The sequence below is a fragment of the Procambarus clarkii genome, chromosome 72 (assembly GCF_040958095.1).
Source record: "Procambarus clarkii isolate CNS0578487 chromosome 72, FALCON_Pclarkii_2.0, whole genome shotgun sequence".
Classification (NCBI taxonomy): Eukaryota; Metazoa; Arthropoda; class Malacostraca; order Decapoda; family Cambaridae; genus Procambarus; species Procambarus clarkii.
In genome coordinates this window covers 3345574-3360909 of record NC_091221.1, presented here as the reverse complement: position 1 = coordinate 3360909, position 15336 = coordinate 3345574, and the positions used below count along the sequence as shown (strand labels likewise).

At 53.4% G+C, this 15336-nt stretch overlaps 1 protein-coding gene across 3 annotated transcripts in view; it reads right to left on the bottom strand.

Annotated features, from left to right (window-relative positions):
• LOC123773592 (uncharacterized) overlaps positions 1-15336 on the bottom strand; it is a 633080-nt gene that overhangs the window by 40345 nt on the left and 577399 nt on the right. For 2 of the 3 annotated variants that reach the window (XM_069312332.1, XM_069312334.1), the window contains one exon: positions 11742-11783. The exons of the other annotated variant lie outside the window; for it this stretch is intronic. In XM_069312332.1, coding sequence (XP_069168433.1) covers positions 11742-11783 — 42 coding nt within the window. The remainder of the gene's footprint in view (positions 1-11741; positions 11784-15336) is intronic. 3 annotated transcript variants of the gene reach the window in all.

Here is a 15336-nt window from a genome sequence, read left to right as displayed (position 1 = left end):
CAGTGTCAGTCAAGGCGGCCACGCCACAGGGCGCCGCCTCCGTTTCACGCTAAAGTCAAAACAGGTGGAGGCGCGAGGCCGACGTGGCGCCAGGAAACAATTCATTATATGTGGCAGCTACTTCACGAGAGCGCCCGTGTTACAAGGTAGCCACGGCTGTTAATTACCAGCCGTGAGGCACCGGCTTTGTGAGCTCATTTCTGGAGTACGCGGCACCAACTGGACTGTTTACTAAGAGAAGTTCCGGACCAACCGGGCTGTGGTGGGTATGTGGGCCTGCGGGCCGCTCCAAGCAACAGCCTGGTGGACCAAACTCTCACAAGTCAAGCCTGGCCTCGGGCCGGGCTTGGGGAGTAGAACAACTCCCAGAACCCCATCAACCAGGTATATGTGGGCCTGCGGGCCGCTCCAAGCAACAGCCTGGTGGACCAAACTCTCACAAGTCAAGCCTGGCCTCGGGCCGGGCTTGGGGAGTAGAACAACTCCCAGAACCCCATCAACCAGGTGTCAAACAGGAAGCCTTACGGGCCAGAGAAGAGCGGGTGATGACAGACACATTCTGCAGAGATAATGGGTCTTTTGACTACGGTGATATGTCGTGTGCTTGTCTCCTCTCACGAGCACGTTGACCGCTTGACACCCGAGCAATAAACCCCTTGAACTATATGTTTAACACATCTCTAACCCTGTCCATGGAGGACAGAAGAAAATGTATATATGCTGGTTAGCATTGTAAATGTCTGGCCACGTCTGTGGTAGAAAAAATTCTACAACATTAAAAACCGTGCAGCCCTCGGTGGCAACATCACCACCACTCGGCAAGAAATCGGTGGCGATTGAGGAGGAGGGGAGGGGGGAGGAGGGGGGGGGGGGAGGAGGAGGGGAGGGGGGAGGAGGGGGGGGAGGAGGGGGGGGGGAGGAGGAGGGGTTGGGGGGGGGGGGGAAACGGAGGAGGCTGCACCAAGATAAAGTCATCTCTTCTACGCCTCATTTAAGACGCGTGAATTTTCCCCTTCAAGAAGCACGGCATTAAGGACGTGCTCACTCCGGGCTGCGAGCAGCGGCGTCCAACAGCCTGGTTGACCAGTCCAGCCACGAGGACTGGACATGGAGCCATTCTCCTCCACTAAGGCAATGTAACAAACTAGGCTGTTGTAAGAATTATTCCATTAGGTTCCAGAAGTTTAGAGTAGGGACCTGACCTTCAACAACACACATTCCCCCTGGGAATTAGCAGGTCTGAGTCACAAATGGCGGGCATCTTTGTTCATAGCTGCGTATAATGAATCATCTTATAGTATTCAGTAATTTAGAGAAATTAGCCTTTATTCATTTTGTATTAAAATTGTATTGTATAATAGTACTGGGTACAATATCAAGAGTATTCTAATTATTGAGTTTAAGTCACCATCAGTGACGTCACGAATCAGATCTAACTTGTAAGGCGGAGTGACCGGCGGTCATAGGTCATCAGGGTTGACAGGTCTACTATTTCTCAAAGTTCAATTAACCATTTTGGGGATCGGGAACAGCTCTGCCGTTAGATGTTTGTGTAATTTAATTTCAGTAAAATAATTCAACCAGTCTGGATCAATTAAGTACAACAGAGGTTAATTGTTATAACTTAAACCTTGCTAGTAACTGGGTAGAACTTTGACTAGGCGGAAGGATACAATGCTCTGTCTGGGGTAGACCAGACAAGGAAGAGATCAGTGTGGAAACGAGCAACTGGGAGAGGCCAACCATCTTACCTCTCCCCAAGACCAGCCCAACATCTAGAGCTGGTTGCCCAAGGTATAGTTGCTATTGTTATGTATAGAAATAGTCTCATTTGCCATTCAGGTCAAGTAGGGAGTGTTAAAGTGATAGGGAGTGAACATATTTAGATTTTGTTTTAGTTTTTCTTTTAATAAATTAAATTTGTTAACATTTTGCATTTTATTATTTCCATTTGGTTATGTGTATACTTGTCCTGGTCACGTGGTCCACACGAGGCAGAGTTGGATTGGGCGCCGATTCTAACATCGATTCTAACATCGAATCATTCCCGTGTAATTAATCTCACACTCTTAAGTTTCCACGGTCATCGGTTATAGTGGGGATCAAGCCCCACGGTTGATTAATTAGCGTGATCGATCCAGACCTCGATCATTGCTCGGTGTTGCTGGTCTGGTGGTGGCAGCGTAGAGGCGACTCTAGGGTTTTGCTCAAAGCCTAGGTCACGTCATGCTGGGTGTAGAATCCTAAGTCGGTCAATCGTCTTAGGACCACGTGGCGTGGAGTTGGCTTTGGTAAATATTTTGGAGTCCCTTGGTAGAGAATAAAAAGTAAGAATACGGGTAGAGGGCAAAGAAGGAAGATAAGTAGAGAGAACCCTAACCCGTGTTACAGCAACATCACCACACAAGCAACACTGAACCAAACAATTAACCCCATAGTGCTCACACACACCGGGCGGCTGGTGGCTGAGTGGACAGCGCTCGGGATTCGTAGTCCTAGGGACCGGGGATCGATCCTCGGCGATGGCGGAAACAAATGGCCAGAGTCTCTTTCAACTACGATGCCCCTGTTCACCTAGCAGTAAATAGGTACCTGGGAGTTAGACAGCTGCTACGGGCTGCTTTCTGGGGTTGCGTGTATGTGTGTGTGTGTGTGTGTGTGGAAAAAAAATCATTGTTCGATAGTTGAGAGGCGGGCTGAAAGACCCCGAGTTCAACCCCCCCGCAACCACAACTAGATGAAAACAACTAGGTGAATACACACACACGGACACAGGTGGAAACTGAGTACCCACATGAGCCACAGGGACGTTAGAAAGAACTTTTTCAGTGTCAGAGTAGTTAACAGATGGAATGTGTTAGGCAGTGATGTGGTGGAGGCTGACTCCATACACAGCTTCAAGTGTAGATATGATAGAGCCCAGTAGGCTCAGGAACCTGTACACCAGTTGATTGACAGTTGAGAACCGAGACCAAAGAGCCAGAGCTCAACCCCCGCAAGCACAACTAGGCGAGTACACACACACACACACACACACACATGGACCCATTTTTCTTCACTCCGTAAACAAAGGCATCAAGACAACCCCAAAACAAGGAAAGAGTGGCGAGGTTTCCACAATGTGAAGAACTCAGACGACACAGAAAACGGTGTGAAGACAACTGATTCAAACCGCAACTCGCGCCTCGACTGAGTTATGGCGGGAAAATGTCTCTAGTCGTTCACTGGGGTAAAGCTATTTATTCTTAATGCTGTGATTCATACGAGGTACTGGAACCAGTTACGTTATTCAGTGACGGGTTCCCGAAGAATACGACCTGGTCTTGGATGATCTGGTCTTACAGCCAGGGTCTTGGATGATCTGGTCTTACAGTCAGGGTCCTGGATGATCTGGTCTTACAGTCAGGGTCCTGGATGATCTGGTCTTACAGTCAGGGTCCTGGATGATCTGGTCTTACAGCCAGGGTCCTGGATGATCTGGTCTTACAGCCAGGGTCCTGGATGATCTGGTCTTACAGCCAGGGTCCTGGATGACCTGGTCTTACAGCCAGGGTCTTGGATGATCTGGTCTTACAGTCAGGGTCCTGGATGATCTGGACTTACAGCCAGGGTCCTGGATGACCTGGTCTTACAGCCAGGGTCTTGGATGATCTGGTCTTACAGTCAGGGTCCTGGATGATCTGGTCTTACAGTCAGGGTCCTGGATGATCTGGTCTTACAGTCAGGGTCCTGGATGATCTGGTCTTACAGTCAGGGTCCTGGATGATCTGGTCTTACAGCCAGGGTCCTGGATGACCTGGTCTTACAGCCAGGGTCCTGGATGATCTGGTCTTACAGCCAGGGTCCTGGATGATCTGGTCTTACAGCCAGGGTAGAGTTTCTTTCACCCTATGCCCCTGTTACCTAGCTGTAAAATAGGTACCTGGGTGTTAGTCAGCTGTCACGGGCTGCTTCCTGGGGGGTGGAGGCCTGGTCGAGGACCGGGCCGCGGGGACACTAAAGCCCCGAAATCATCTCAAGATAACCTCAAGAAGGGTCTGAAGGCTGGTTACACAGTGGACAGTGAACGGTTCCCGCGGGGCCGACTACCCCCAGGGTTCGAACCTGTCTCCTCCTCACGAGGCGAGAGGAAGTGGCCACTAGCTTGACCTATACAACACAAGATGTCAACACGACCGCCAGCGACGCATTGGACCCAAACAGGGCCAAATCCGATGTGTTTCTCACTGACCTCGAACGTGTTACCCAACTATCCTCGCTCCCAACCACGGTGAGACTGACCCCCAACAGGGGTCCTACACCCCGCCCCCCTCACTTGACCCCCCAACAGGGGTCCTACACCCCGGCCCCCTTCACTTGACCCCCAACAGGGGTCCTACACCCCGCCCCCCTCACTTGACCCCCCAACAGGGGTCCTACACCCCGGCCCCCTCACTTGACCCCCCAACAGGGGGTCCTACACCCCGCCCCCTTCACTTGACCCCCCAACAGGGGTCCTACACCCCGGCCCCTTTACTTGACCCCCAACAGGGGTCCTACACCCCGCCCCCTTCACCTGACCCCCCAACAGGGGTCCTACACCCCGGCCCCCCTCACTTGACCCCCCAACAGAGGTCCTACACCCCGCCCCCCTTACTTGACCCCCCAACAGGGGTCCTACACCCCGGCCCCCTCACTTGACCCCCCAACAGGGGTCCTACACCCCGCCCCTTCACTTCACCCCCAACAGGGGTCCTACACCCCGGCCCCTTTACTTGACCCCCAACAGGGGTCCTACACCCCGCCCCCTTCACCTGACCCCCCAACAGGGGTCCTACACCCCGCCCCCCCTCACTTGACCCCCCAACAGAGGTCCTACACCCCGCCCCCCTTACTTGACCCCCCAACAGGGGTCCTACACCCCGGCCCCCTCACTTGACCCCCCAACAGGGGTCCTACACCCCGGCCCCCTCACTTGACCCCCCAACAGGGGTCCTACACCCCGGCCCCCTCACCTGACCCCCCAACAGGGGGTCCTACACCCCGGCCCCTTCACTTAACCCCCAACAGGGGGTCCTACACCCCGGCCCCTTCACTTGACCCCCAACAGGGGTCCTACACCCCGGCCCCCTCACTTGACCCCCCAACAGGGGGTCCTACACCCCGCCCCCTTCACCTGACCCCCCAACAGGGGGTCCTACACCCCGCCCCTTCACTTAACCCCCAACAGGGGGTCCTACACCCCGGCCCCCCTCACTTGACCCCCAACAGGGGTCCTACACCCCGGCCCCTTCACTTGACCCCCCAACAGGGGTCCTACACCCCGCCCCCCCCTCACTTGACCCCCAACAGGGGTCCTACATCCCGCCCCCCTCACTTGACCCCCCAACAGGGGGTCCTACACCCCGCCCCCCTCACTTGACCCCCCAACAGGGGTCCTACACCCCGCCCCCCCTCACTTGACCCCCCAACAGGGGGTCCTACACCCCGCCCCCTTCACCTGACCCCCCAACAGGGGGTCCTACACCCCGCCCCCCTCACTTGACCCCCCAACAGGGGGTACTACACCCCGCCCCCCTCACTTGCCCCCCCAACAGGGGTCCTACACCCCGCCCCCTTCACTTGACCCCCCAACAGGGGGTCCTACACCCCGCCCCCTTCACCTGACCCCCCAACAGGGGTCCTACACCCAGCCCCCTTCACCTGACCCCCCAACAGGGGGTCCTACACCCCGCCCCCTTCACCTGACCCCCCAACAGGGGGTCCTACACCCCCTAGTACGCGGCTAACAAGTACAGAGAGGAGCGGAAGGACCTCCACGTCGCAGACGCCAAGGAACCACAACAATCATACGAGAACTTGACGTGTTTTCACCAACTTGAGAGAGAAAAACAGTTACAAGGAGAAAGTTGGCAAATTTTAATGCTTGCGTGATCACGCTTTGTGGCGGGTGTTGTCGAGTGCAGGTGTTCTGAACGCAGGTGTTGGTGGGAGAAGAGTCAGCGTCAAACATCTGCTACACCACATATGACTACTTCCTGGCGTGGTGCAGGTGTAGAGTCCTTTGTTGTTAACTAATGCTTCCTTACAGCTGTGTATATGTTCACGACGCTATGGCTCTGTGGTATAGGTGTTCACGACGCTATGGCTCTGTGGTATAGGTGTTCACGACGCTATGGCTCTGTGGTATAGGTGTTCACGACGCTATGGCTCTGTGGTATAGGTGTTCACGACGCTATGGCTCTGTGGTATAGGTGTTCACGACGCTATGGCTCTGTGGTATAGGTGTTCACGACGCTATGGCTCTGTGGTATAGGTGTTCACGACGCTATGGCTCTGTGGTATAGGTGTTCACGACGCTATGCCTCTGTGGTATAGGTGTTCACGACGCTATAGCTCTGTGGTATAGGTGTTCACGACGCTATATCTGTGGTATACGTGTTCACGACGCTATATCTGTTCGGTATAGCACAACGCAATGTACTAACCACTATATATATCAGGACCTGAGGTATAGGTGAACACGTGTTTAAAAACACTACATACACCTGTCCTAGCAGATGCAGCGTGCACTTGCAAACTTTGCGTGCACTGTAGGGAATATCCTCAAGAAAACAAGTGAATAAAGTAATTGCAAAACTCTGCATTATCTCACCCCGGCAGGTATCTTGCTTGGTGGGGTTCTGGGAGTTGTTCTACTCCCCAAGCCCGGCCCGAGGCCAGGCTTGACTTGTGAGAGTTTGGTCCACCAGGCTGTTGCTTGATACCTGGTTGATGAGGTTCTGGGAGTTGTTCTACTCCCCAAGCCCGGCCCGAGGCCAGGCTTGACTTGTGAGAGTTTGGTCCACCAGGCTGTTGCTTGGAGCGGCCCGCAGGCCCACATATACCTGGTTGATGGGGTTCTGGGAGTTGTTCTACTCCCCAAGCCCGGCCCGAGGCCAGGCTTGACTTGTGAGAGTTTGGTCCACCAGGCTGTTGCTTGGAGCGGCCCGCAGGCCCACATATACCTGGTTGATGGGGTTCTGGGAGTTGTTCTACTCCCCAAGCCCGGCCCGAGGCCAGGCTTGACTTGTGAGAGTTTGGTCCACCAGGCTGTTGCTTGGAGCGGCCCGCAGGCCCACATATACCTGGTTGATGGGGTTCTGGGAGTTGTTCTACTCCCCAAGCCCGGCCCGAGGCCAGGCTTGACTTGTGAGAGTTTGGTCCACCAGGCTGTTGCTTGATACCTGGTTGATGAGGTTCTGGGAGTTGTTCTACTCCCCAAGCCCGGCCTCCCAAGCCCGGCCCGAGGCCAGGCTCGACTTGTGAGAGTTTGGTCCACCAGGCTGTTGCTTGATACCTGGTTGATGAGGTTCTGGGAGTTGTTCTACTCCCCAAGCCCGGCCCGAGGCCAGGCTCGACTTGTGAGAGTTTGGTCCACCAGGCTGTTGCTTGATACCTGGTTGATGGGGTTCTGGGAGTTGTTCTACTCCCCAAGCCCGGCCCGAGGCCAGGCTCGACTTGTGAGAGGTCACAGGTCTTAAAATTAAGTGGATACTCGGTAGTGTGTGAGATCGTAATTCATTTATTGCTTTGGGGCTATTCATGCCCGTGCCACCTCTTGGCTGGCTTAATCTTTATCAATCAGCTCTTGCTCAGAGTTCGGAGATTGGCTCCTTGTAGCCACCTGCCACAGGTAACGGTAGCCCAACCTGATCCTGTGGCCAACCACTACAGCCCACTAGCTGGTGGGCGTTTGGTGCTGTCCATATATATAGGTTTCAGGCGATGAGTCACAATAACGTGGCTGAAGTATGTTGACCAGACCACACGCTAGAAGGTGAAGGGACGACGACGTTTCGATCCGTCCTGGACCATTCTCAAGTCGAAACGTCGTCGTCCCTTCACCTTCTAGTATGTGGTTTGGTCAACATATAGATTTCGGATTTAAATAAATAAAAAAAATTTACACTGGTGCTTTGAGGCATTTGAGTTTTGTGTTTTCTCTGTCAAAGGTGACTATTTGGAGCAATAATGTCTTGAAGACAGACGGCGGCACCCGGGTCTTGTTCACCTTCATCCTTGTAGCATGTTAAATGGCTGTTGTGTCTGCGTCGTCACCAGGGGTTATATTGATGTGATTGAATCCATACAAAAGATATTCTAAACCTGTTATCTTGAGGTTATCTTGAGATGATTTCGGGGCTTTAGTGTCCCCGCGGCCCGGTCCTCGACCAGGCCTCCACCCCCAGGAAGCAGCCCGTGACAGCTGACTAACACCCAGGTACCTATTTTACTGCTAGGTAACAGGGGCATAGGGTGAAAGAAACTCTGCCCATTGTTTCTCGCCCGGGATCGAACCCGGGACTACAGGATCACAAGCCCAGCGTGCTGTCCGCTCGGCCGACCGGCTGTTAGTGTGGGCATCGAGCAGGTTATATATATAATTACTACAGTGAGGTTCGTTGTCCGTCTTGTAAGGTTGAGGTGATTGAAGAACACAGTTTAGATCACAGACAATAATTCCTCCCAGTGGTTTTTAGCGTACTGGTAAGTGACTGTAGTGTGGCAAGTTTACTTAATGTAAGGTTCAGCCAGTTCTTTAGCAATCATCTTGAAGTTATCTTGAGATGATTTCGGGGCTTGGCGTCCCCGCGGCCCGGTCGTCGACCAGGGAGCCAGATTCAGGAAGCAGTTACGCAAGCACTTACGAACCTGTACATCTTTTCTCAATCTTTGGCGGCTTTGTTTACAATTATTAAACAGTTAATGAGCTCCGAAGCACCAGGAGGCTGTTTATAACAATAACAACAGTTGATTGGCAAGTTTTCACGCTTGTAAACTGTTTAATAAATGTAACCAAAGCCGCCAAAGGTTGAGGAAAGATGTACACGTTCGTAAGTGCTTGCGTAACACCGTTCAACGGCACCGTTGAACTAGCGGTACTAACTAGCGGCACCGTTTAACTAGCGGTACTAACTAGCGGCACCGTTTAACTAGCGGTACTAACTAGCGGCACCGTTTAACTAGCGGTACTAACTAGCGGCACCGTTTAACTAGCGGTACTAACTAGCGGCACCGTTTAACTAGCGGTACTAACTAGCGGCACCGTTTAACTAGCGGTACTAACTAGCGGCACCGTTTAACTAGCGGTACTAACTAGCGGCACCGTTTAACTAGCGGTACTAACTAGCGGCACCGTTTAACTAGCGGTACTAACTAGCGGCACCGTTTAACTAGCGGTACTAACTAGCGGCACCGTTTAACTAGCGGTACTAACTAGCGGCACCGTTTAACTAGCGGTACTAACTAGCGGCACCGTTTAACTAGCGGTACTAACTAGCGGCACCGTTTAACTAGCGGTACTAACTAGCGGCACCGTTTAACTAGCGAAGCCCGATCCTGCAAACCCAAGTATGCTAGTACAATCACCGATTCCCTCCCCCCCCCCACACGACGTCACCGGCCTTGCTCTTACAGTGCTGAGTGTGTGTGCTTGCGGGGGTTGAGCTCTGGCTCTTTGGTCCCGCCTCTCAACTGTCAATCAACTGGTGTACTGTGTGCTTGTGGGGGTTGAGCTCTGGCTCTTTGGTCCCGCCTCTCAACCGTCAATCAACTGGTGTACTGTGTGCTTGTGGGGGTTGAGCTCTGGCTCTTTGGTCCCGCCTCTCAATCGTCAATCAACTGGTGTACTGTGTGCTTGTGGGGGTTGAGCTCTGGCTCTTTGGTCCCGCCTCTCAACCGTCAATCAACTGGTGTACTGTGTGCTTGCGGGGGTTGAGCTCTGGCTCTTTGGTCCCGCCTCTCAACCGTCAATCAACTGGTGTACTGTGTGCTTACGGGGGTTGAGCTCTGGCTCTTTGGTCCCGCCTCTCAACTGTCAATCAACAGGTGTACAGGTTCCTGAGCCTATTGGGCTCTATCATATCTACACTTGAAGCTGTGTATGGAGTCAGCCTCCACCACATCACTGCCTAATGCATTCCATTTGTTAACTACTCTGACACTGAAAAACTTCTTTCTAACGTCTCTGTGGCTCATTTGGGTACTCATTTTCCACCTGTGTCCCCTTGTTAGCTTGAGTTATCCTGAGAGGATTTCGGGGCTTGGCGTCCCCGCGGCCCGGTCCTCGACCTGGCCTCCTTTTTGTTACACACCCCCAGGAAGCAGCCCGTAGCAGCTGTCTAATTCCCAGGTACCTATTTACTGCTAGGTGAACAAGCCCATCAGGGTGAAAGAAACTGTCAATTTGTTCCGCCTCCACAGGGGATCGAACCCGGAACCTCAGGACTAGGAATCCGAAGCGCTGTCCACTCAGCTGTCAGGCCCTTTGTTCGTGTACCCCCCGTGTACGTCATGATTCTTAAGCTTGAATGTTTGGCCTCCCACTACCTGCCTTTAGTTGCTTCCGGGCATTGGTGTCCCGCGGCCCGGTCTCTGACCAGGCCTCCTAATTGGTGGACTGGTCAAACAGGCTGTTGGAGGCGGCTGCTCGCAGCCTGAGGTATGAGTCACAGACTGGTTGATCAGTTATCCTTTGGAGGTGTTTGTCAAGTTCTCTCTTGAACATTGTGAGGGGTCGACCAGTTTTCTTTTTTTTTTTTTTTGAGATATATACAAGAGTTGTTACATTCTTGTAGAGCCACTAGTACGCGTAGCGTTTCGGGCAGGTCCCTGGAATACGATCCCCGCCGCGAAGAATCCTTGTTACAACCAAGTACACATTTTACTGTTGCGTTAAACAGAGGCTACAGTTAAGGATTTGCGCCCAGTAAATCCTCCCCGGCCAGGATACGAACCCATGACATAGCGCTCGCGGAACGCCAGGCGAGTGTCTTACCGCTACACCACGGAGACTGTTATGCCCCCTACGTTAAGAGTGTTGAAAATCTTGGTTCTTTCTTGGTTTCTGTCGTCTCTCAGAGTACCTATTGCACATTGCATAGGTACTATTGCATAGGTACCTATTGTACCTACTGAGAGAACGCCATGGACTATTCTGCACATCCTGCCATGTCTCCTGGTCTCGTGTGGCGTTATTTCTATGTGTAGGTTTGAAACTACGTCCCTCTAGTATCCGTCAAGTGTAAATTAACTATACCTGGTTGACGGGGTTCTGGGAGTTGTTCTACTCCCCGAGCCCGGCCCGAGGCCAGGCTTGACTTGTGAGAGTTTGGTCCACCAGGCTGTTGCTTGGAGCGGCCCGCAGGCCCACATATACCTGGTTGATGGGGTTCTGGGAGTTGTCCTACTCCCCAAGCCCGGCCCGAGGCCAGGCTTGACTTGTGAGAGTTTGGTCCACCAGGCTGTTGCTTGGAGCGGCCCGCAGGCCCACATATACCTGGTTGACGGGGTTCTGGGAGTTGTTCTACTCCCCGAGCCCGGCCCGAGGCCAGGCTTGACTTGTGAGAGTTTGGTCCACCAGGCTGTTGCTTGGAGCGGCCCGCAGGCCCACATATACCTGGTTGATGGGGTTCTGGGAGTTGTCCTACTCCCCAAGCCCGGCCCGAGGCCAGGCTTGACTTGTGAGAGTTTGGTCCACCAGGCTGTTGCTTGGAGCGGCCCGCAGGCCCACATACCCACCACAGCCAGGCTGATCTGGAACTTCTCTTAGAAAACCGTCCAGTTTTCTCTTGAAGATGTCCACAGTTGTTCCGGCAATATTTCTTATAGTCGCTGGGAGGACGTACTATGTACATTATTATGTACTTAGTTATGTACTATGTACACCTCCCGCCTGGGGTGTAGGGGTAATATAGAGATGTGTACACCAAGACACTCACCTCCCTTACCGCTGCACCACCATCTGCCGCCATTACACTCACCTGCGGGAAGAACAAATGAACAGTTAAATATCAATACAGTTTAAAATGAGAGCAGCGGCAAGATGATAGTTGTTAAGATGGGGGGGGGAGGGTGTTGGAGGGGTGGGGGAAGGGGGTGTTGGAGGGGTGGGGGAGGGGGGTGTAGGAGGGGTGGGGGAGTGTTGGAGGGGTGGGGGAGTGTTGGAGGGGTGGGGGAGAGGGGTGTTGGAGGGGAGGGGGAGGGGGGTGTTGGAGGGGAGGGGGAGGGGGGTGTTGGAGGGGAGGGGGAGGGGGGTGTTGGAGGGGAGGGGGAGGGGGGTGTTGGAGGGGAGGGGGGTGTTGGGGGGGCATAAAATGTACAGCCGTCACCATCCCGGGTCACCCCACACGTGCACAGCACCTGTGCTGACCTCAGCAGCCTGAGCACCTGTACTGACCTGGCACACACACACACCTCCGCCCGCCACACACCTGTATACCGTCTTCAGGTGCGCTTAAGCGCGTCTTAAGCGCGTGTTGAGGTGCGCTTAACGGAGAGGACGCGTCATCAGTCGTGGACCAGTGAGAGAGGGAGTACACACAGCCTGTACACTACTGTACACTACAGGGAGCCGGTCGGCCGAGCGGACAGCACGCTGGATTTGTGATCCTGTGGTCCTGGGTTTGATCCCAGGCGCCGGCGAGAAACAATGGGCAGAGTTTCTTTCACCCTATGCCCCTGTTACCTAGCAGTAAAATAGGTACCTGGGTGTTAGTCAGCTGTCACGGGCTGCTTATTGGGGGTGGAGGCCTGGTCGAGGACCGGGCCGCGGGGACACTAAAGCCCCGAAATCATCTCAAGAAGATACTGACAACACTACACCTACACACGTGAATACACTCGCACTCTATACAACAACTGTAAGCTTAGGTGTTTCACGTGTTTACTGTATGCTCCAGCAGCCCGTCCTTATAAACAATGACCAAAGTCCATTCCATCCACCCGCCAACCCCCCCCCCCCTGTTTATTAATGTCTACCCCTGTCTACCATGATGTTCTACCCCTGTCTACCATGATGTTCTACCCCTGTCTACCCCTGTCTACCATGATGTTCTACCCCTGTCTACCCCTGTCTACCATGATGTTCTACCCCTGTCTACCCCTGTCTACCATGATGTTCTACCCCTGTCTACCATGATGTTCTACCCCTGTCTACCATGATGTTCTACCCCTGTCTACCATGATGTTCTACCCCTGTCTACCATGATGTTCTACCCCTGTCTACCATGATGTTCTACCCCTGTCTACCATGATGTTCTACCCCTGTCTACCCCTGTCTACCATAATGTTCTACCCCTGTCTACCATAATGTTCTACCCCTGTCTACCATAATGTTCTACCCCTGTCTACCCCTGTCTACCATGATGTTCTACCCCTGTCTACCATGATGTTCTACCCCTGTCTACCCCTGTCTACCATAATGTTCTACCCCTGTCTACCCCTGTCTACCATGATGTTCTACCCCTGTCTACCCCTGTCTACCATAATGTTCTGCTCGTTCATTTCCACAGATTCCAACAAGGGAGGGGATGGTTATCTTGAGATGATTTCGGGGCTTTACTGTCCCCGTGGCCCGGTCCTCGACCAGGCCTCCACCCCCAGGAAGCAGCCCGTGACAGCTGACTAACACCCAGGTACCTATTTTACTGCTAGGTAACAGGGGCATAGGGTGAAAGAAACTCTGCCCATTGTTTCTCTCCGGCGCCTGGGATCGAACCCGGGACCACATGATCACAAGTCCAGTGTGCTGTCCGCTCGGCCGACCGGCTCCCGTGAAATTTCTGTGGATTCACAGAAACTTGACGACTCTTCCTTGATTGGTTAGTACTCTCACAGCTCTCCTGATCTCAGCGACTATCTCAAGATTTTCCTGCAAGAATTTTAGTAAGGCTTTGTAGCACTGGTTTAGAGTGAGTGCAGATCTCTGCACCGTTGGTGCCGCGTTTAAGGAATCTTAACGCCATAACAATGGCAGTTAGCTCTGCTTGTGTTGAAGAGGCATAGTTCTCAATACGTGCTTTTTCTTCATTTCCACGTTGTAAGGCATTGTTCCTAATTACAGTGTATGCTGCACCAGCCCTGCCATTGACCGGGTTAGATGACCCGTCAGTATAGAATTAATCTAACTCATTTCCGGCTTCTTTATAGATTTCCTCCATATAAATGTGCCTCATTTCTTGTGGTATCATGTTGGATTTTTTCATTGTCATTTCATTGATGATAATCCTGCATGAGTCATCCTCCCAGGGAGGTAACCTCTCTACAGGCAGGAGCTCACGGGCTTGCTCAAGCAGGTGAAGCTCTTCCAGGTAGCAGACTGATCTGTGATGACATTTTTGCTTCTCCTGTTTCCTCTTGTTAACAGCACAGAACTCAGCTTTTTCTTAGCAATATCATCGTAATGGGGATCTCTGGCTATCTTAATTGCAAGCTTAGCATTCAGCTCCTTAATTCTGCTTTTAACACTGGGGAGGGACAACTTCTCTCGTAGATTAGACGTTTTGGCAGTTCTTGGGACTCCAGGAATGATTGTCATGGCAAAAAAAAAAAAAAAAAAATTGTCATGTGCGACTGCACCAAAGGTGGTGTTGGAGAGACCTCCCACACCAGCACCAAAGGTGGTGTTGGAGAGACCTCCCTCCCACACTCACTCACACAGGCAATTGAGGTCTCCTGAAGGCAGCGCCACAAACTAAGTCATTAAACAAAATTGATGTTGGCCCAGTACGCGCCCGTGGCCCGCCCGTGGCCCGCCCGTGGCCCGCACTCCCATCACACACACACTCACGCTTACTGTAAAGTTGATTTACTCAATTAAGAGTGGTTTGTGGACGATTCTGAAGCGGTACACTATTATTACGGCGAAGCGGTGAGCTGCCACACCATCATGTGAATGGTCGCCTGCTACTCCAGACACCACCAGGAGGAGCTGCCTGGCCGCCTGCTACTCCAGACACCACCAGCAGGAGCTGGCTGGCCACCTGCTACTCCAGACACCACCAGCAGGAGCTGGCTGGCCACCTGCTACTCCAGACACCACCAGCAGGAGCTGCCTGGCCGCCTGCTACTCCAGACATCTCCAGCAGGAGCTGCCTGGCCGCCTGGTACTCCAGACACCACCAGCAGGAGCTGCCTGGCCGCCTGCTACTCCAGACACCACCAGCAGGAGCTGCCTGGCCGCCTGCTACTCCAGACACCACCAGCAGGAGCTGCCTGGCCGCCTGCTACTCCAGACACCACCAGCAGGAGCTGCCTGGCCACCTGCTACTCCAGACACCTCCAGCAGGAGCTGGCTGGCCGCCTGCTACTCCAGACACCACCAGCAGGAGCTGCCTGGCCGCCTGCTACTCCAGACACCTCCAGCAGGAGCTGGCTGGCCGCCTGCTACTCCAGACACCACCAGCAGGAGCTGCCTGGCCGCCTGCTACTCCAGACACCACCAGCAGGAGCTGCCTGGCCGCCTGCTACTCCAGACACCACCAGTTGGAGCTGCCTGGCCGCCTGCTACTCCAGACACCACCAGCAGGAGCTGCC